Raw genomic sequence first — 22,290 nt, forward strand, 5'->3', positions numbered from 1 at the left:
GACTTAACCCACTGAGCCATCCAGGTGCCCCATAAAGAGAGAATCTTAAGCAGGCTCCACGTGGGGTTCCATCTCACCCTTAGATCATGACCTGACTTCAAATCAAGAGTCAGATAGATGCTTATCTGACTGAACCACATAGGTGCCTGAACAGTAAAGGATTTTTAAATTAAGGTATATAAATTGTTTTTTTTAAAGATATCATGCAATTGCACACTTAAGAGACTACGCTACAGTATAAATGTGACTTTCATATGCATTGGAGAAGTTAAAAATTCCCTGGCCTACCTTTATTGCAATATTTGCTTTAGTGCAATATTTGCAGTATACTGAATCTGCAGTATCCTGTGCTGTGCCTGTCTTCACTTATCCATGCAGGCACACAGCCAGCCAGCCAGCCAGCCAGCCAGAAACCTACCAGTGTGGGGGGGATCCAAGGTGTTAGTGGGAGGTGATACAGGTGAAAATGACCCCATCCTTGCCCTCAGGGAGCTAAGAATCCAGGACAAGAGGCAAGAATGTACCAGAATAACCCTAAAGCACACAATGGCAAGTGGCTGTTATTAAGACAACAGAGATTTGGCTGGGTACAATCCCAGGGCAAGGGGTCAGGAGTTTTCATGCACTGGTGCAGGCCGTGGCCATTGCTGTATGTGTCCTGTCTCCCCATCTGATCTTAAGCCCTGGAAGCCAGAATGGATAGTGTCCTTACCTCTCTGCCTTCCCCATACTTCCCAACACGGGGTCCCAGACAGCAAGAAATCTTAAAACACTGAAGGCAATCTTTGGCAGTTCCACTGCATAGGAAAGGTTTCTGGCTGTCTGGTCTCTCAGTGCAGAGTTCTCAGGAGGCTCCTCAAGATGCACATTCATTTATTATGCCCATAAAATCTCAGGAACCTGAAAGCACAAGACAAGGTCCTGACCCATAAAGCAGTTACAGTGTGTGGACAAGGCAGAGGCCCATGGAAATGTCCACAAACAGGAACAAGACACAAGACAGTGACTAACAGGCACGTGGTACCTCATCCTCAGATGGTCTCCATCCCAGGCTGGCCAGCCCATCCACTGTCAATCTGTCAGTTAACTAGGGTTACCCAACAGTCTCCACCAGGAACCTAACGATGAGAATGAACAAACTGCCGAACCTCATAATCACCTCAAGCTAGTGCTCTAGCATGGTCTACTATTCACAGCGGACAAATGCCTGTAAGCAAAACACCACCTCTAAGTGCCTGATGGAAAGAAGGGGTCGGCTGGGAAGTGTGGGTCGGGGAGTCACTCTTCTGTATTCCCCGGCCCTCACCCCGACTCAGCATGCCAGTCCTCTTCCACTCTCCCTCTCCTTTCACTGCTTTTATACAGTCTGTCAGCACTTCTGTTGTTTGCTTCTCGGAAATGGCACTTGCATCTTCCCTCTTCTGCTTCGCCTGAGCGCTGCCACTTGCCCTGATACCGCGGCCACCCCAGTCACCGGTGCTCCAAGCCTAGGCAGTCCCGCACTTCATGTCTGTTGGATGCGGCTCCTGCAAACCCAGCTCTCAGTCAGTCCTGTCTCTGCATAATGATCAGCTCATTAGGGTCCTCCCTGGCCCCATCAAGACTAGTCACTAAGAATCCTTTTCTACGTGGCCCTCCCTATCACTCCAATACCTTTATTTTCCAGTACTCCCTAGAATATGTCCTCCATTCTAGTCACCTCCCTGCTCATCTGGGCCTTTGCTCAAGTGGTGTCTGACTTCTGGAACACCTTTCCTCTTCTCAATCACCTACGGAATCCTACCTACTTGAATCCTACCTGCCTAATCCACCTTGCTACTTTGTTCACAAGGACCACACTGAGGACCTAGGTGATGAGAAGGATGGAAAAGGCAGGGTTAGAGGCCTGATGTCTTCCCATTTCCTTTACTGTCTTGAAGCTTCCCTACCATATCTTGATTCCATGGCTTGGAAATGCTTTTCTGTTGCGCCTGCCTGGGTTGTGAAGAAACCCCACCAGCTTGACGAACCTGGACCACCTAGCGGTGAGTGGAAGGAGCCTGTTTGCCCTCAGCTGGGTAGACTTTGTTTTACAGGCCTAAAAGAGAAAAAGCTGACACGGCTAATGTTTACTTGCTTGTTGCTTCTTAGGAAAGATTCTTAATCACTGTCGAGTTAATATACCAAGTGCTAAAATTTCTGAGAGATGGATGGTGGGTTTGCCAAATGACAGACTGCCAAGTTGGGTCTCTGGAATGAATCCAGTGTTCCATAAACCCTGCCTCTTTCCTAATCATAGAAAGAACCCCAAACGACAGAAAGGCAGAGTAGAGTTTCAGGCAGCAGAATGACACAGAAGCCTCATCCTGTGCTTCCTGAAAAACAGAAAGAGCAGCTGGAGACAAATCTCATCTCCCCCCTTCACCCACTATGCACAGTGCTGTCCTGCTTGATGAGGGCACCACAGGCACCAGGGAGATCTTTGGAAACGTCTCTTGAAAGGGGTGAAGAGTAGGTGGTCCTCGGAGACTTTCTTACTCTTCTGCCAATTTGTAACTGGGAAAGTGACTGAGATGGGTAAAAATGGAAGGGGAATGATGAGGACTTCCTGGGCCTCCTTCTACCTTGAAGGAAAACGGTTCACTGGTTGGAAGGGCTACCTCCTCTTGTATCATTTGAAATGGCATGAAAGTGGATATTTCCAAGTTAGCCGGTGGGTTGGATAAGGGCTTCTCTGCTTTGTGTTACTTTACCTAGGGTTAGAGGAAAGGGGGATGGTGAAGGTAATAGTTCTGAATGTCTCCATCTTCATGCCCTGAGCTGGAAGATGAGGAGGATAAGAAGAGGTAAATTAAAGATAACCTTCCCCAAACAAACTAACACACACACACACACACACACACCCCAGAGAGAATGAGAGAGTGAAATTCAAAACAAACCGCAGGCAATTACATTAATATGATAATAATGACAATAATACGTGTTACACATGTCTACTGATTTACATTTTATAAAGCACTGGCGTACGTTATTTAGCAGTATTCTTACAATAAATAGTCCAGTCAGAGGACAATCAACATAGCAGCTACCATGTACTGAAAAATTACCAGAAACACTTCATGTGGTATTTTTTTTTATCTTTAATTTTTTATTTTTTATAAACATATATTTTTATCCCCAGAGGTACAGGTCTGTGAATCGCCAGGTTTACACACTTCACAGCACTGACCAAAGCACATACCCTCCCCAATGTCCATAACCCCACCCCCCTTCTCCCAACCCCCCTCCCCCGAGCAATCCTCAGTTTATTTTGTGAGATTAAGAGTCACTTATGGTTTGTCTTCCTTCATGTGGTATTTTATTTAATCCTCACACCTCTTTGTGGTACTACTGTTATCTCCATTCTACAGAGGGAGAAACAGGTTTGGAGAGGTTAAGATACTTGCCCAACAGGTAGAGAATGACACCTAGGTCCTTCTGATTCCAAGAGTATATAGGCTCTTGACCTTAACAGGGTATCTCATGGCAGGGCCTTTTTTTTGCAAGTTCTAGAAGGGAAGGCCACTCAGGAGGAAGCAGTCCTCATATATTAACTCCCCAAGAGGTAGGTTCTCACAGACACACACACACACAATGAATACTCCAAGAAGTCCCACTTCTCTGTTGTCCCCAGTTACACAAATGCACTCAGCTTGCACAGATACAGGTCCACAGATGGACCTGCATGGAGACAAAGATCAACCCCTAAGGATAACATAGCTTCTGAAGTTGCAACAAGGGTTTCCATTTGACAGGATGCAACTACAGCAAGGCAATGAATTAGCATCTAGTTCTGAAGCTTTGTCACGAAAAATAGTTTAAGCCTGAGAATAATGAGATGGAATGCCATTTAGCAGAATGGCTTGTGATATTCAATTAAATGTTCAGATTGAGAGATTCATGCACAGAGAAGAAGAAATGACTGTAGGAAACAGCAGGGCAGAGACACATGGTGACAGCTCATAGAGTTGGCTGTCCTATTCTTCATGGGACCCATCTGACCTCAGTGGTAAGGTCTGCTGTTAGCGCAGGGGCCTGACACAAACAGACATGTACACATCTGGGATACCCGGGACTGGGAAGGCTTGGTGGAGAAGAAACAGGACTCTTGAGAACTCCTTCCCTCCCCTTTTACCAAAGCACCAACTCCTCCTCTGGAGTGTCTCCTCCCCCTTCTTCTCCTCCCTCTTCTTTCTCTAAGCTTCCTTCTCCTCTCCTTGAAACATCAACCTGAGGGTGGGGTGGGACCAGCATGTTAGTTCCTGGGATTTTGAGACTGTAAAGTGTCGAGGTCAGCATCCCTCAACCCTGCCCCAGCTTTCCAGATACACTTAGATACATACATAAACACCCACCGGAACTTTAAACAGATGTGAGGAGATCCACAAGTCCCCCATGATACAAAACCTTGGTGCTTCCTCGCCACAGAAACATACAAGTAGGCAAAGGGCTCAGGTCAATTTGTTATATCCACACCTACCGGCACAAAGGAGGTGACCCTTACACATACACACACACACATGGAGGAATCCTCAACACAGGCATCTTGGTAATGCCACCCTGCCTCTTGACCAGCCTCATCTCTTCCACCCACCCAAAAATGGTGACCACAGCCACGCTGTGAAAGGCGGAGGGGTACTGTGTAGTGGATAGGGAATCACTGTGCCCTTGGCTACTCCCTGCTGTGAGACGTGGGCAAGCTACTTAGCTTCTCTGGGCTTCTGTAAAATGGAACTAATAACCACCTGGCTAGATGCTGTGAAGATGTAGGGGAATTATCTATGTAGGGCCTTTGGCACAGCGCCTGGCGCTGTCCTGCCTGGTTCCTGAGCTTGCCTTTCCTACACCCACGCCTGGACGCCTGGGCTGAGTGAGAGTGCCTCCTGGCACTTGGTCCCCACTTTCAGGCTGCTGGTCTGACATAGGGAAGAGTGGGGACTAGTCTAGGACCTTGGGTCTGTAACAGGGGGGTCAACTTTAAGGTCACAAGTCCGCCGCCGGCTGCGGCTAGCCTTCAGGGCCCCCGAGGGTGCCGGGAGCCGGGGACAGGTGGGCTGGGCGACCAGTTCTACCGAGTGTGGACCCGTGGGCGGCAGGTGGAGCCGACCGGTGAAGGTGGGCAGAACCCAGCGGTAAGTCGACCCAAGGCTGTGGGTGGCTTCCTCCTGTTGCTCAGTATCAGGGAGAAGCGGGGGAGGACATTCATTTTTTCCTAAGTAAGCATCCACCCATTGCTTCGATAACTATCGATTGTGAAAAGCCGGCGGCGCCTCTTAAAGGCGAAGCCCGACTCGCGCGTCTGCGCCCCCGCAGCTCCCCCCCTCCCCCCACCGTGGCTGTGTTCCGGGACTCCTCCACTGGGACCTCCTGGGCCTCTGCGGGGCAGCGATGGGCGAACCCCTCTGCTCCGCTCGTGTAGCAGCCTCGGGAACCGCAGCCACTAGCTGTGGTTTGACCCCTGCCCGTCCACCCGTGGGTCCTTTCCTTGCCGGAGTCCTTTGTCACGCCTTCGGACCGAGTCACCTGTCCCGCAGCGTCCCTGGCGCCAGGGTTCGAGGACAGGGTCGGCGCACAGAAAGTTATTTCAAAGGGCAGATGTGTTGCAACCCTCGCTGCAGCAAACTACAGGACGCGGATTTCCCGAACCCTTCCCCACCCCCACCCAGCCCGGGCGACCCGAGCCCGCCGCAGGACGTAGCTACGCGGAGAGCCACCCGCAGATGCACCTCTTCTCCCTCCCGCGCGCCCAAGTGCAGTGGAAAACCTCACAGCAAACTCACCGCGCGGAGCAATCCCCGGTCCTGGCCTGGAAGGGATCGGCCTCCCGCCCGGCAGCTCCGAGAAATACTCGCGATTTCCTGCCCCAGCCTCCCCTCCTCCCGGCCCCGGCCCTCCCGGCTGGGCTGCCGCGGCCCCTCGGTACCTGCGGCGGTCACGGGCTCGCCCTCGCTCTGCTCGCCGGAATCCGAATCCATGCTGCGGACTGCTGGCCGGACGTCCACAGCCGCTCGCCCGTCTGCGGGGCCGCTCGGGGCCGGCGTCCGGGCTCCGGCGACCGCAGCACACTCGGGACGGGCAGGCGCGCGGCGGCAGCGCTGGCGGCGCGGGCTGGGCAACGCGCGGCGGCGGCCGGGGGGCGGCTCCGCAGAGGCGAGCGCCGCCCGCGCCCCGCTCCCCGCGCCCCGCCGGCCGTTGCCTGCGCGCCAGGCGAGCGCGGGGCGGAGGGTGGTGGCGCGCGGGGAGAGAGCGGGGAGGGGGAGGGGAGGCGCGAGCTGGGAGGAGCGGGAGCGTCCGACCCCGTGGGCTCCAGACGGGGCTTAAATATCCCGGGGGCGGTGCCGCTCCTCCCACCCGCGCCCCGCGCCCGCGCCCGAAGCCCTGGACTTGAGGCGCGCGGTGAGGTCGTGCCGGTCGGCGAGACTGAGCGCGGTCGCGTGCGGGTGGCCAAGTTGGTTGGCTTTTGAGGCGAAAAAGCCCCTACCCCGTAAGAGAAACAAACAAAAAAAGGGTTCCGTGTGGGAGTCCTGGGGCTGCCTTGGCTGGAATCGGAGTCCACCGCTCCGGACCTTGGGCGAGAAACTCAACCTTCCTGAGGTGTTTCCTCACTTGGCAGATGGGGAAATGACAGTTGCCTTTTGCCGGCAATGTTGTGGGGGAGTAAATAAGATAATGCACGTGAGGAGCCGAGAGCAGGGCCTGGCACCTGGCGAGGAGGGGAACAGCGCTCGGCAGGTACGCTCGCTCGGGCTGCGCTTTTTGCCCGCGTGGGCGGGGCGGGCGGGTGGGCGGCGGAGCGCAGCCGGGCCCCGCTGGGGGCGCGAGCTGGGGGCCTAACTCGCGGCCCTCGCGCGCCGGGGACACACCCTGCCCGCCCCGGCCCCGCCCCTTGGCGCCCTGGATTCGGGCGGAGAATGGGATTTTCAAACCTCGTGTTAACGAGGAGCGCTCCACATGCTCCGAAGCGCCTACCCTTTCACTTTGTAGAAAGAGGTGTTTGTGAATTCACTTAGTAATTAAGAGACAAAACGACGGGGACCGGTGGGTGGGTGGGTGGGGGGTACGCCCTGAGCAGGAACTGTTAAGGCCTCAGGAGATCGGGAGATCGCTGGTTAATTCTCGACCATCGATGCAGTCGAATTATCAACTCCTAGCACTTCCGTAACTTCAGGCCAGCCTCTGTGTTTATGAAGTGCCACCGAAGATGCAGACTGTATTGACGTGAGCGAAATGAAGTCAGGAGGACACAGTCTACCTAAAAGTGCCATTTAATTGTTTCCTGTGTGCTCTTGTTTAATCTGTACAGCGACCTACTGAACAATTTGGGTTGAACCACGTGCAGATGCTTTTTTGGGGGTTCAAAAAGAGCTGAAAGTTGGTATTTTCATAGAATCCGACCTATATTGCTGTCTCCATTTTATACATGTGGAAACTGAGTATCAGGAGAGCAGATAATTTTCTTGTGGTCGCATGTCCAGTGAGTGAGTGAGCTGCGACTTGAAATCAGGCTTGTCTGAGGTCCAGACCTGCTCCCAGCTGGTAGGGTAGAGTGTAACAAGTCAGTTTGGCCTTTTGGCTACCTGATGACTGCCTCTTTTAGTCAAGGTAGGGGCTTCATAGAATACAAGTAGGGTTCTACTTTGCGTTCTCAGAAAACATTTTCTAGGTGGCCAAACTCAAGGGCTTTAGTTGACAAAAGTTGGATCGGTTTCTGTGGAATAGTCAAAAGATTCCCATTCTAGCCATGTGATCTTGGGCAAATGGCTTAATCTCTCAGTTTCATTGTATGTTGGCATCTCCTTCATAGGATAGTTGTAAGGGAGTAAATGAAATAATGACTGTAGAAGCTATTACGCAATGCCTGACACACAGTTAATGTTTGATTAGTGGGAAAAACATTACTTCTTAGATCTAATGGCTCCCATTTAGAAAAAATATTTTAAAATCACTTTTTTAAATGAAAAGAGTAACAGCGACAGTTGTGTAAAAGTTGATACTCAAAAAATAAATAGCTGGTATCCTTTAAAGAGTTTGCCATCATAGGGGTGCCTGGGTGGCTCAGTGGGTTAAGCCACTGCCTTCAGCTCAGGTCATGATCTCAGGGTCCTGGGATCAAGTCCCGCATCAGGCTCTCTGCTCAGCAGGGAGCCTGCTTCCCTCTCTCTCTCTCTGCCTGCCTCTCTGTCTACTTGTGATCTCTCTCTGTGAAATAAATAAATAAAATCTTTAAAAAAAAAGAGCTTGCCATCATAGCTTTGCATTCCTTTTTTTCTTTTTTTAAGACTTAAAAATTTATTTATTTATTTATTTATATTGTGCAGGGGAGGCGAGGTTGGGCTGAGGGAGAGGGAGAGAGAACCCCAAGCAGACTCTGCTTTCTGCTTTGACTGGAGAGCTCCAGTCAGGGTTGGAGCCCAGGACCTTGCCAAAGGTTTGATCTGAGCCAAAATCAAGAGATTTGTTTAACTGAGCTACCCAGTTAGTTATGCCCCATAGCTTTGCATATTTAAGGAAAAACAAGAATGGTAGCAGAGAACAGAGTATATTAGATTGAAAAGACACCCAGCTTCCTCTGAAAACTAACCCTAGATTCAACAACAGGAAATGTGAAACTTTCTCTGCTCCCTTACACCTCCTTTCCTGGCACTTGGTAGAAGCTTTTTAATGAGTATTTATTTGTTTGTTTTAATGGACAGATGGTCTAGGTTGATGGATGAGAGAGACAGAATCCCACAGAGGTATCTGTACATCACAGCAATAAAGGAAATGGGGAAGCCACTACTGGAACTTGGTTAACAGTAAACAAGGTATGGAGAGCACACATTTATGATACAGGCCCATCAGTCATTGGATCTTTACTGAATAACTAGTACATTCATCCCAGAGATAGAATGCTGTGGGTGGGGGATGCTGGTCAAAGTGCTTCAGAAAAGTGTATGAGTCCAGAAAAACAACACCTATTCATTTATTTATTCCTATATTCAGTCATAGTATATTTCTGCAAAAAAAAAAAAAAAAAGCAGACCTAGAATGAAAAATTGAATGTGGAATTAAACAATGGAGAAGAGAGATCCAAACCAAATAAGGTCCCCATTCCAATTTCCTATGACATGCAATCTGTTGTCATGGGATAGCAAGACAAAGGGAAATGACTGCTGGCACACATGTGGGTTTAATGAGGAACATTAGTGGAATATACCTTATCTGTCCTCCCAGTGTGGAAAAATCTGTATAAGAGAAGGAAGTCCTTAAAATAGTATCTCACGACCATCACCCCCACGAAAACAGTGAAATATGAGGTGGTGAATCTCCTTTACAAGCAGACCTAGTATATTTCTTTAAAAAGAAAAAGAAGGAAAGGAAAAGCTCTTAGAAAAGAGGAAAGGATTTCCGTAGTTCCTCTGTGTATTTTTAGAAGAATGGCATCACTTTGCAGACTTGAATCTAAAGTCTGAGGGTTATAAACCACTTTCCTCAGTGTTTCCACTACATCTTTTCAGCCTGGCAGCTTTTCAGACAGATGAGTTTCTAACTCTTATTGGTCATTCCTTAGCTTTAGCTAATGAAGTTTTTGGCTTTTAAAGAAACTTGCCCAGTCTGGTGGGAAAAGCCTATCTATATATATGTAAGGTGTCAAGAAACGGATAATAAAGTATATCCATCTCTGTGAACACAATAATACTCCTTTAATCTAAGCCAGTGCTATGACTCATCTGCCTGTCTCCTCTTGTGGGATGGCAAGGGAGCTGTCTGTAAACCTTTGGGCAAGCAGCCTGGAGAGAGGAGGGAGGTTCCTCTCACGCGCTAGGGCTGCTGCTCGGCTTCAAAACCCCACAGGGCTCTGGCACCGCCATTTTTTCTAGGCTGAAGTGGTCCTTGGTATTTCAGGATGAGAGGTTGCCTAGGACAGCCCCATTTTAAATAACTTTAAATAACTTTAAATAACTCTTGAGGTGGATTATGGCACCAGGGAAGCTCTGCCCAGAGTGAGGTGGCCTTCATGGGGCTCTAGGCCAGCTGGACATTGGGATCTGAACTGGCTTCATATTCATCTGGCAGAAGACAATCTTGAAAGGGGGGGGGGCTTTCCTCTTTCTTTCTGGCTAGCAAAAATAAATTTTTATTGTCCTCCATTCCTTATTTCAGGAGTATCACTGTGGAAAAATTAAAATCCAGTCATAAGTGCACTAGTTATAGTAACTATAACACATCTTTTGAAAAACCTTTCTCTTTGTGTGTGTAGCATTCTGCTTTTTCAACTTGTTTTTTCCTTTTAATAGTATGTTATGAACATCATTCCATCTACTTTTTGCCGTGATGTTTAATATCTGCACAGTATTCTACTGTATGGGGATATACCATCATGTAGTTAAACAATCCTTTATTATTGGGCATTGAGGTTGTTTCCAATTTTCTGGTATAACTGACAGCATTAGTAAACACTTCATGCTTATCTTTGTATACATCTTTAATCAATGTCTGTGAACTTTCAACAACTTCATTTTTTTTTTTTTATAGTGGGGAGAGAGATGGATGATTGCATCTAACAAAATAATTGCTGTATATATATCAAGAGTTTAAGATTATCAAGAATTGTCATGGGCATTGTCCCCTCTCAGTAGGAAGTGAGTCATTTGAGTTCATTTTTGCATTTTCTAAGCATTCATTGAGCCCAGAGGGGATTCCTCTGGGTTGAGGAGAGGAGTGGAAAGTTTCCTTTCACATTTTCTTGGTGGGCAGTATATCACCTGCACAGCCGTATCCAAATAAAGCCACCTTATAGGAGACAGGGTATGGGGACCTGGGCAGTTGGGCATCAAGTTGTTCTATGTTCTTAGCTTTTGCCCTCATGAGTTGCCTATAAGATAGCTTCTGGAGCAGCTAATGCAGTTATAGTGACTCTAAAGCACTGATTCAAGGTTTCCTGGGTGGCTCAATTGGTTAAGCATCTGACTCTGGATTTCGGCTCAGGTCATTATCCCAGGGTCCTGAGATCAAGCCCCATATCAGGCTCCATATGCTAAGTGTGGAAACTGCTTAGGATTGTCTCTTCCTCCTCCACCCCAGCTATAAATAAATAAATAAATAACCGATTCAGAGGGAGAAGGATATTGAGAGAGAGAGGGGGAAGAGAACGAGGGAAAAAGAACAAAGCTATGTGGGCCCAATTTCTCTTATGCTCTGGCCCAGCTCCTTCTGGGGTATATTGGGTTTTCAGGAAAATAGGGGAGTACTCAAATACTGGATGGGGCAATATTGCCCCAGTTTTCAAAAGGAAGAAAGGAATAAATGCCAGGAGTAACAGATTGGTGACATTTTTGGTGCCTGCTAGCAGAAGTCTAGAACAAACTTCGAGAAGAAAATGGTGCTCACCAGCAGCCAACATGGATACATTCTCATGTCTCATTAAAATAACCATGCGGACTTCCTTTACACAGGGTCACTAGGTGTCAAGGTGTATAAATCAAGATAATTTTATTTGCCTTCAAAGTAGCAAATAATAGTTGAGTACTCTCTGTTTTTCAGGTGCAAAGTGAAGGGATCTGATTGCCACAGATGCCATAAATTGTTATTTAAGTAAAGATTTTGATGAAATCTTGCCTAATTCTCTTGTTGTTAGGTGAATCTGAAGCTGGTTGAACAACCCTACCCAGTGAGCCTTGAGTCATTGTTCCGAGTTAATTTGACAGAAGTCTTGAGTGGAGTGACACAAGGTTCTGTCCTTGGTCTGTTTTACTTTTTTTTTTTAATCAGTGATTTAGAGGATGAATTTAGTTGTGTTTATCAAATATGTACATTACCCTGCTAGGACAAGTTAGAGAAGACTTGGAATCACATTGGAGAGATATGTCATCTTGATTGTTCATAAACTCAGTGTGAGTCAACAGTGAGAGAACAGCTACATTGCCAGAAGAAGGGCAGGGATAGTCTTGTGTATGACCTGGTATTATGGACATCTGGGGTCTTGTGAACATCTGGAGCCACGTTTTAAGGGGACAGACCAGGGAGCTCCCAGAGGAGAGGAATTAGGATGATGAGAGAGGTTTGAAAACCATTCTGTGTGAGGAAGTTTGAACATCATGCTGGGAAAGAAAGAAAACAAGGCATGACAGCAGGGATGTCCTCAGATGTGTGGAAGACCCGGACCTGAGGCTGTTGCAGGATCCATAGGTGAACATGGTAAGAAGGTAGACTTTGGATTTCATGCCAGTCCTGGCCTACTTGTCCTCAGATCCTTTTCTTGCCATTTCCCTGCTCTGTGTGGAGGAAATGCTGACCCCGGCAGTCTGCATTTGCCAGGGATGTTCTCTGCCACTGTCTGTCCCTCAGATCTTAGCAGCTCTGACAGTGGCCACATCTCCTCCGTGACTCCTCCAGCTTCCACCAGATGGACCCACTGTGGTTGGAGCTTCTATCAGGTGACCACAGCCTCTGGGTTCCAACAACAGCACCTCCTCTCTTCAGTCCCTCCAGCTCAGTGTGGCAGTGGCTCCTTGCTGTTGCTAATGTCTCTTGCTTTGCTGTCCTCTTTCTGCCTTCTCAGCTCTTCAGTCACCTCTGTGCCCAGTTCCCCGCACTACTCCTGAAAATACATAAACTAGCTTCTTCTTCCTAGTTGGATCTTCTTAGTATAGACATACAGAGAGCAGAAAGACTATTTTAATGATTACAGGTGGATGACCACATGATGAGAGGCTGGCATCCATGATCTTTAGATTCCTTTGGAAGTTGGGGTACAGAGGAGAAATAACATGTCCAGATCCTGGACGAGTCAGAGTTGGGACTGAACTCAAGGCTTCTGACCCCTGGACCGGCACTCTTTTCATCTGATCTTAGCTTTCTCCTCCTGCTTATATCTTTATTAGCCATCCACCCATAGTTTATGTTAATCACTCTTCTGATCTATGTGAGGGAAAATTGAGTCTCCTCTAAATTCTTTTTTTCCTTTTAATTCTATTGTAATTATGGGACAACCCAGTTCAATAATGCTTACTTGCTAATTATTTTACAGAACAAATACTGCTCGCCAAGTGTTGAGTGGAACCTTTTTTCCCCTCCATTCAAAGCATTTTTTACTTAGAAAAGCTAAATACATGTTCCAGTCTGGAAGGTTCCATTTATATAAGTCTCTGATTTCACTGAGTCTATGGCTGTAGAAGAGGGAGGGGATGTTCAAGATCCCCTAGTCTGAGCCCATCACTTTACATACAAAGAGACAAGCCCAGGAAGATGGAGTGACTTGCTCAGAGTTTGAGGCAGAAGTAAGGCTAGAATCCAGGTCTCTGGTCCTAGTTCAGGACACTCGTTGTAGTACCCTGCTCCTTTATGGGCTCTTTACTCTTCTTTACTACATCTGTTTTCAATCTGCTTCTGAATTCAGCTCTCAAATCTCCCCCCTCAATACTGATCTTTCCCCGTTTTATCACCTCTTGCATAAGAGTGGTGTAGTCCATCTCCACCTGGAATGGAATTATCAAAAGCAGGACTTGACCAACCCCTCTTTAATTCCTTCATCTCATCAAAGACTTCCTTGTCTCCCTACCCCTTCTCACCCTCCCCTCCCTACCCTTCTTTCCCTTCCCTCCCCTTCCTCTTTCCTCTCCTTCCTCCCCTCCCATTCCTCCTCCCCCCCTCCTCCCCTCCCCTTCTCTCCCTTTTCCTCACCTACTTCTTCCCCTCCCTTCCCCTTCTTCCCTTCCCCACTCTCTTCCCTCCCTTATTCTTCTCTAACGGATTTTCAAAATTTCCGTTTCTCTTTCCTTGCTAGCCAACATTTTCATTCTCACCAAGTCTTTCCTTTAGCATTGTTCTTTAATTGATTCCTCCCTTCTGTGCTCAAAGCCAATCTGTTTGGTTGAAGCCATCAACACTTCTAAGGGAGAAATCTTTCTAGCAGTAGATATGATTCCTCGTTGCCATAAACCTCTGATCATTTTCTAAGGAAAGCCATAAGTTAATGTCATCATTTAGAAGGACTCCTGGGCATATCTCTGTTACTTCCCTGGCCTCTTAACTATGGATGTGAGCATCTTAACATCTCAGACAGTAGGGCATAGATGGGAAATCCTCCCTAGCCAAAAATACCAAATTTATTTTAGTTCAAACCATTAACACATATCATCCCATTGTAGTTTTCAGTGTTTCAACAACTTTCTTCTTTAGCTGTCAGTATCAGTTTTAGCTGGTTTTTAGATCTTTCCAAATGTGTATTATCCGGACGTTCACAAGAGGTTAGATTTATTGAAGCTTTTTCAGGATATCATCATGACAGTACAATATTTGAGTCACAGTGACCTTGTTCAAATGCACCAATTCTCCCCCTGAACAGGCACATTGACGCCATATTTCCAGTTGGCTTAATTATATTCCTCTCTCCTTCCAAACTCTGTGTTACTTTTTTCCAATGTGGATTTTGTCAAATCACATAATTGTCAGGAATCCAGGAATGCATTTCACCCTTCACATTCTTATAACTCATACTTTCATTTCTTTCGGTGAAGTTGATAAGTCCAAGGATCCCGTACTAGGTTTCTATCCCAGAAAACAAGTGTAGGGGACACCTGTCTCCTTAGGGCAGTGAAATTGCTGTAAGAGTTAACAGGAATGGGGAGTGATGCACAGGAGAGAGGTCAGCCCTGGACACTGGATCCCAGCTCCATCATGCTCTCCTCTCCCAGATACAGAGTGCAGGGTGGAGTCAGCGCCACGTGCACTCTCTGCTCCAAAGAATCGCGTCTTTCCAAAGTCTCCATCAGCACCCATGGTGCCAACAGCCCCCCATCCCCCAGGCTCAGAATCTTTTACTGAATTCCCTGACTTGTGTTTTTCTTTCACTTTGGCATCCACAGTCTGATCAAATTCTAATGCCATTTCTCTACAGTCCTCTTGATTCCAAATCTGCAGTCTCCCTCCTCTCTGCTCTTCTCCTCTGTCACCCACGCTTTGTCCAGCCTTGCTCAAATCCCGCTACACCCAAGCCAGAGCTCAGGCTCCATCTTTTTCATCTGTGAGCTTGTGCCTTTACTATCCTGCACAGAAGAGCCCTGAATACATATCAAAACAGAGAACTAGCTAGAGTCTAAGCAGGGATGGGTTTGTTCCATGCCCACCCAGTTTCCGTCTCTCCCTGCTTCTATCTTGCCCCACATTTAATTTCTCTGGCTCTGTTTGCTGCAGCCCCATCCCTGGTGTGTAGGCTCCTTGCTCCTCCTCTCTCCAGCATAAAGCCTGCCTCCTTCCTATCAGTCATGGTGCTTTGTTAGAGGTTTTGACTTTCTGGTCTGGCCCAGGGCCCCTTCTCCCTGAAATTATCCTTGCAGGAACTTTTGGCCAGTGTGCCCTGGTATTCTTGGAACCCACATCTTCTTCTTGGCTATGTCTTGGGACCACTAGCTATTGGGTAATTTCTGCTGTGGTGGAGTGAAGACACCTGGATTTTTGTCCTGACTGTTCATGAACTTGATATGTGACTTTAAATAAGTCAGGGATGTTTGTCCCAGCCCTCCTCATATGCAAGCTCTGAAGACCTCCAGCTTGTTATCTCATGTGTCTGTGTCTTGTCATCTCACATGAGCATGCCCCTCTCCTCCCTGCTAATTCCTGTGTCTATTCTGACCAAGTCCCCTACCCCACCAAGATGAGGGAGGGGACGAGTCTTGTTTGTAACCTGGCATCCAGTGTACCCTGAACCCCACATTTCCACTGACCTACAGTTTCTCCTTTGGCTCTGCCCCACAGAAGGTTTATACTTGAAGCAGTATGCTTGGTTTTGCCTCAGTTTTCCCACGTGCACTCACGCATCCTTCTTGAGACTGTAACCCCACTCTGGACAGACCTGAGGTCTGGGCATATCCTATTATTTAAGGTACTATGAATAAGCCAGCTTTTATCTCTAGAGAGATTGCCTAATACAACCTGCAATTTGTGGACTCTCACTCTGTTTCAGAAGTTAGTGTGATTGGATATTTTTGAGTGGCTTAAAAAATTTTTTTTTAAACTACCAGTTGTCTTTTAGCACATTTTAGGAATATAACCAAGAACCAGAAGAAGTTAAGACTTTATTGGGCTATCATAAAAGGTATCTTTTACCTAAAGGAGGGTCCCTTAGGCTCTCAGCCATAGTCTAGTCTTCCTTCTTTACCCTGAAATTCCGGTGCAAGAATAAAAGAGAGGGGTGGAGCACCAGTCCATATGGCTCCAGAACCACAGTGGAGGAGCTTCTGTCCCCCACACTCACTTTCCCCCATATCCTGCTGCATTCCTACTGCAAACACCTGCAGGCTTCTGGAAGTGCCAGGATGCTAAGGGGAGCAGCCCTTAAATAATGACAGACAGGATTTGGGGATAAAATCTAGGTTTCTGCCCCTCCTGTGGAACAGCTCTGCACAGTGTTGTGGAAGTCTCAGTACTCTGAGCCCCAGCTGCTCCCAGAGCTAAGTAACTTGCACCTGTAAGTAATGCACCTGTATGCGCTGCTTCCTCAGTCCTGTCTCCCTTCGAGCCCCCTGCTGGTGCTTCCTGGGATCACCTCCCAAACAAACAACTTGCCCTCCAATCCTCTCTCAAGGCCTGTGTCTAAGGGAACCTGTCTTAATCATGCCACAAGAATGAAAAGGTGAGAAGAGATGGAGAGAGGAACTTGAAGAATTCTGAAAAAAGCAGGGACAAGAACTATTTTGGGGCTCAGGAGGTCATTTAGCAGGAACCATCGGTACTGGAGATTATTATTATTATTAATTACTGTACGCAATGAGGGGTTTAGTGGTGATCTAGGGGTGGTGTAATTTCTATAGGAGGCTGGGGAAGAAGTACATTTTAGAAAGGTTTCTGTCCAAAATTGTGGAAATAGGTTGTGATGTGTCAGGGAATAATTCCTTGACTATCCCAAAGCTCGAGTCTCTTGGGTGCTACTTTCCCTGATAGCCAGGATATATTGGGTTTTCAGTTGAACTAAAATCCTTGCCTTAAAGCTTCAAAGCTCCTGGTTCCAGCACTTTGGTTTTTAAAGATTTGTATTCTTCATGTTTTTCATAGTCCTTGATTTCATCCCTTCCCATACCCTGTTTGCATAATGGAGCTCTCTTTTTTTTAAGCTTCTCTTCCCATGGAAGCCCCTTTTGCCCCTTGGCCATTTCAATGGCTCTTCTTGTGCACTATTATCTCATTCTTGGAGTATGGGGATCAGTTCTGCATTCAGTATTCCAAGGGCCCATGTACTGAGATTTGTACTTCTGTTTTGTTTCCAATCCAAATTGATTATTTTTTTCAGTTTTCATCCAGATGTTTGGTATCATGTAAACACAGCTTGAAAGTGTGCCTGAACTGCTTACAGATGTACACCAGTGAAATCCTTTCCAAATTATATATAATGATGCTCTGGGTCTATTTATATCTATGTCATAGTCTCTGGCTTGAGTTTTAGCTGTAAGACGAAGTTGGAAAGAAAGTGAAAAATTCATGTGTGTGGGTGATTTGTCTACTTGATTAAAGACTCCAGATATTTGGAAATATTCAGGAATTGTCATTTTCTACTGAATGGTGGCATGTCTATAAGCATGGTGTAATGGACTGAATGTGTTCAATTTATATGTTGAAATCCTAATCGTATTTGGAAATGGAAACTTTGGGAGGTAATTAGGGTTATATGAGGTCATGAGGGTGGGGTCCTTATGTTAGGATTAGTGCCCTTATAAGAAGAGAGGCAAGAGAGGTCCTCCCCAGCTGCCAAACCCCCACATTCATGCTTTCACACACACACAAAAAAAACGTCATGTGAGCATACAGTGAGAAGGTAGCTATCTACAACCCAAGGGGAAAACTTTCACCAGAATCTGACCATGGTGGTACCTTAATAGGCCTTCTATCAAGAAGCAGTTCTATGTCCTCTCCCACAATCAGGGAGGGCTGTGATTTGCTTGTAACCAACCAAATCCAGTGAAAGGGACATTGCATAACATCTGAAGGTAGGCCAGAGATGAGTAGACAGCTCCTGTCTAGTTCTCTGGAATGTTCATCTTTGGAGCCCTGAGCTACCAATGACAATTCTGACTACCTGGAGGGCTTCATGCAGTGAAGCAGTCCTGGACACATCAAAAGGCCATGTGTGAGCACCAGATCAACAAACAGACATATATGTGAAGATGCCTCCATTTTCCAGCTTTGGAGTTGCCCCTATGTGAGCACCTACCATCACGGAGCAGAAATAAACTATCCCTGTTGTACCCTGTCCAAATTCTTGGCCCATGAGATTTTAAGCAAGAAAAAATGGTAGTTGTGAGCTTCTAAGTTTGGGGGCAATTTGTGATGAATTTTATTGATTCCTCTGAATGAAATCCTACCTTTGGATCAAACCAGACCAGCAGAAAACTACTGTGCTTAGGTCTCTCCTGAGCAGCCCTCAGCTATGGTGCCATTTCGTACCAACAGGTAGGATCAGAGGCAGCTCTTCTGTGGAGATGGTGTTGAAGACGGGGCAGAGCTCACTTAGAGCTTAGTGCAGGAGTAATTGTGTTTCCTGGTGACAACTGATACCTAACAAACTCTGTGAGTCTTACCATTGCTCAGCCTTTCCTGTTTGCTTTGACTTCTAGGAAGCTTTCTAGAAACCAGTTGGTCAGCTTTGTGATCAACTTAGAACAACTATTCTTCTCTCTTTGTATCCCACTGTATTTATTTTTGTAAGCTTCCTCAAAATACTTTTGGAGCAAGGTGGGGTATAAATGAATTCATGAGAACAGATATCCCTCAAATCACCCTAGTATTTGAGAGTGTTCTTGGACTGAACTGGTTCCAATATATAGCTTTATCAGAGCTAAAAGCCAAGCATATTCTATCTACATTCTGTAAAATAAAATACAAGAAACTAATGGGGCAGTCTAAGCCAGGATTTAAAAGGAGAAATTATTCCCTGCAAATATTATTTAGTAAGCAAAACAGCGAGGGGCTTGGACAGGGAAAATAATATCTATTGCACACTCCCAGGCATTTTCTAAATTTTTTATGTACACAATTTTACTTAATCATATTTAATCCCGATAAAATCACACATGGGCTTAAAGTTGTCTTACTTTGCACATGCAGAAGCTGAGGCTGAGAGAGGACAAGTTTGTCCAGGGTTAACTCAGCTAACTGGGAGACCGGATGTTCAAACTCCATCACTTTGTAGTTATGGCAGGTCCTGATGACAGCTTGGAGACCCACGTAAGTTAGAATATTTCCCCAGGCATAGATCCGATCCCATCCAAGTGAACACTGTGCAGGCGCATCTCTTTCCTGGGAATGGCGTGTTTTTGTAACTGGCCCTGGCTAAGGAGGGATTCAGTACCCTGGGGGGCAGCCAGCAAGGAAGCCACGTTACAGGAGACAGAGCAGTGACAGCCCCCTACACAACCATCACTTTCAGAATGGGGAGTTTTGTTTTCTTTCCCCACTTCCATATATCTCCACGTGCCCCACCCTTCTCTGGAAAATATCATTGCTGCTTCAAGAAGGCTCTTGAGAAAACCTCTGAGATGTCCACTGTGGCTGTGGGTGAGGTTTCTGTCACTCACCAATGTGAGAGTCTGCTGGGTGGTGTCACAGAGAGGCGTTTACTAATTCTTCCCCCATATGGACAGGAACTAGAGAAATATGTTCTTAGTACTAAAATAATCCCTCACAATGGGTTCAACCATGAGCAGACTGGGCAAGCATCATGACCATGGGCTTGTGAGTGGGGCTTAAGGGACATTCTTGCACTTTGGGTCCTGAATTGTTCTGGGTAGTGATACCTTACTTGCTGCGTCCTTTGCCAGACAGTGATCTGAAGTATCAGAGAGAAGGAACACTGACTTGTGGATGAGAATGCCATCTAAGCTCTAGCCACAAGCTGTCACTCATCTAGGTAAAGCCACTGAAACTAAGGCTTAAATGAATGGCCTTTTGGTTGCTATTGGAGTTAGACTTACTAGTAGGTATGAAGTGACTCAAGGGGTATGATCTGGGTGAGGCCAGCAGCTCAACACCTCTCCCCTGCTGGCCCCAGGGCCTGAGGTTTCACCATCAGTGGTACATACCCTTGAATCCAAAGCAAGTTGTCAGAGTGTCAGAGTCCCCTAATAACAGTACTGTTGGGTGGATAGTTGAAGCAGGTATATGGGAGCCCCAAGGAGAGCTGCTGCCTTCTCAGCACTCAGCCCTTCTTCCTCCCCATTTCCAAGACCTGGCCACTAGTGCCTGTGAGCTTCATGAGGTTCTGGCTCAGTCCTGGCCTGCTCCGGAGCTGATTCAGCATGCTGGTACCCTTCACCTGCCAGCAGGTGGGCTTTGGAACTCATGCACTCACTCATCCCTCATTCAGCAAATATTTATTGAGCTACATGCTCAGGTGCCAGGGTTTTGGTTAGACTCTGGGGATACTAGAGTAGACACGGGTCCCTGCCCTCATGGGGCATGCATTAGGTAGGAGATAGACAATAAATTCACCAATAGATGTATCATGGGTCAGCTGTGATAAATTCTGTAAAGAAAGTAAGGGGGCTGGAGAGTGATAAGGAAGGAGAGTGTGATATTTCACCTGGATAGATAGGGAAGTTCTCTTGGATGGGATGACAGCCAGGCAGAAGCAGTATGCAGTGAGAAAGCCAGTGGGCAACATAGGGAAGGCACCCCAGATAGAGGCAGCAGCTAGGGTGAAGCCCTGAACAGGGGAACAAGTGATATGCTGGGGGAACAAGTGATATGCAAGAGGGTCTGGGAGCTCAGGGGAGACATGTTGAGGTCCATGAGGAAGTCAGAGATGGGGGTGGGTGGGAGCTGTTACTCCTGATTCCCAGTCCAACTGCCTGGGAGGCTTGGAGTAAACACTAGTGGATGACAGCCTCCCTCCCAGAGGGTCCAGGAGCTCTATCCAAAGCCCCAGATGGCCTAGGCGAGGCCCTGGAAACAGCCTACCAATTCCCCATCCCTCCCCACTACATCCCTCTGCAAGCTCTGTAGGGGCCCCCGGGGATGGCCTCAACACTCTTTACTTGGCCACTCCCACCCCCTACCCCTTACACCAAGGTGGGAGCAGGCCACCTTGCATGTTGGTTCCCCTTAGCCCCAGCCCTTCCTGGTCCTGATCCAGTGCCACCACTTACGCTCCTCGCCAGTCCTCCCACCCCATTCCTGGGGTAGGGCCTGTTTTCATGTAATCACCACCAGGGAAAGGAGCTATGAGAGGGCTTATTGGACACACATGTCCCACCTCGCAGTTTTGGCCAAGGCTCACCCTGGGTAAGTCTTGCCTTGGGAAGTTCACTTGGGAACTTGGGAAATTCACTGAGTACTTGACAACATGTTCTAACTACTGTGCTTTACATGTGTTGAGATTTCCTGATGAGATGGGCATTACTAAATTTTATCTCTGTTTTACTGATGGGAAAATGGAGGCTCTGAAAGGCTAAGTCATTTGGCCCAAGGTCACATGGCTGCTAATTGGTGAAATTCTGGCTGAAACCCAAATCTGTCTTTCCCCAGAGCCCCTCCCAGAAAAAAATGTCAACAGTTGAATGTATTCAGAAAGAGGTTCTGAACTGAGGCTTATGAGGCTCTGTGTTCCGCAGAGTCCAGGCAATGAGGAGCTGATCTGTGCCCCTTGCTCCCATGTTTTACCCACCAGGAATGCAGATCCTGCCATTGCTCACCAGTGACGGCTCTAACATGCCAGCACCCAAAGCAAGGCTGATCCTCTGGCCTGGAATTCCCTGATGGCAAGGGGAAGAAAGGCCTGGATTTGTAGTACTTCCCTTGATGTATAAATGTTCTTTTTCCTGGCCCTAATGCCTGGCCTCTTACATCAAACATTTGCCAAGTACTTTCTGGGTATCAAGGACTGGGGATACAAAACGAGTTATGGCCCAGTCCCTACTGTCATGGAACACTCAGAACAGAAGACCAGGTGCCATTCCAGATGGCTGCCCTGTGACCCTCCCTTTTTTGCCCCGAGGAAAAGGCCATGCTGCTGCCTTCCCCAGTTTCCTTCAGATTTGCCTATTCTTCTTGAGCACCTATTACCTGTGAGGGATGGTTTTGGGCTTGCTGAGGATATTCTCTGAGGATACAGAAAAATGGGACCTTTTTAGTCTTAAAGAGTTGACTAACTTGATTGGAGGCTGGGGAAGCAGGAGCATACAAGACAGGTACCTGAACTACTCTATTAGCAGGCAGAACATGGGCCTCTTCTTGCTTAGCAATGTGCTGAAAAACAAAACAAAACAAAAACGGAACAGACAATGCTATTTCAACAAGATGAGC

General features: G+C 47.2%; 1 protein-coding gene and 1 long non-coding RNA gene across 3 annotated transcripts in view; one reads left to right on the forward strand and one right to left on the reverse strand.

The window, feature by feature from the left end:
• TNFAIP8L3 (TNF alpha induced protein 8 like 3) overlaps window positions 1-6,305 on the reverse strand; it is a 36,629-nt gene extending 30,324 nt beyond the window's left edge. The window contains exon 1 of the mRNA XM_059181541.1: window positions 5,942-6,305. Coding sequence (XP_059037524.1) covers window positions 5,942-5,993 — 52 coding nt within the window. The 5' untranslated portion in view covers window positions 5,994-6,305. The remainder of the gene's footprint in view (window positions 1-5,941) is intronic.
• Window positions 6,289-22,290, forward strand: part of LOC131836284 (uncharacterized) — a 204,195-nt gene continuing 188,193 nt past the window's right edge. For both annotated transcript variants that reach the window (XR_009355574.1, XR_009355575.1), the window contains exons 1-2: window positions 6,289-6,750; window positions 8,712-8,822. This is a non-coding gene — a long non-coding RNA (uncharacterized LOC131836284). The remainder of the gene's footprint in view (window positions 6,751-8,711; window positions 8,823-22,290) is intronic.

The sequence above is a fragment of the Mustela lutreola genome, chromosome 7 (genome assembly GCF_030435805.1).
Source record: "Mustela lutreola isolate mMusLut2 chromosome 7, mMusLut2.pri, whole genome shotgun sequence".
NCBI classification, from domain to species: domain Eukaryota; kingdom Metazoa; phylum Chordata; class Mammalia; order Carnivora; family Mustelidae; genus Mustela; species Mustela lutreola.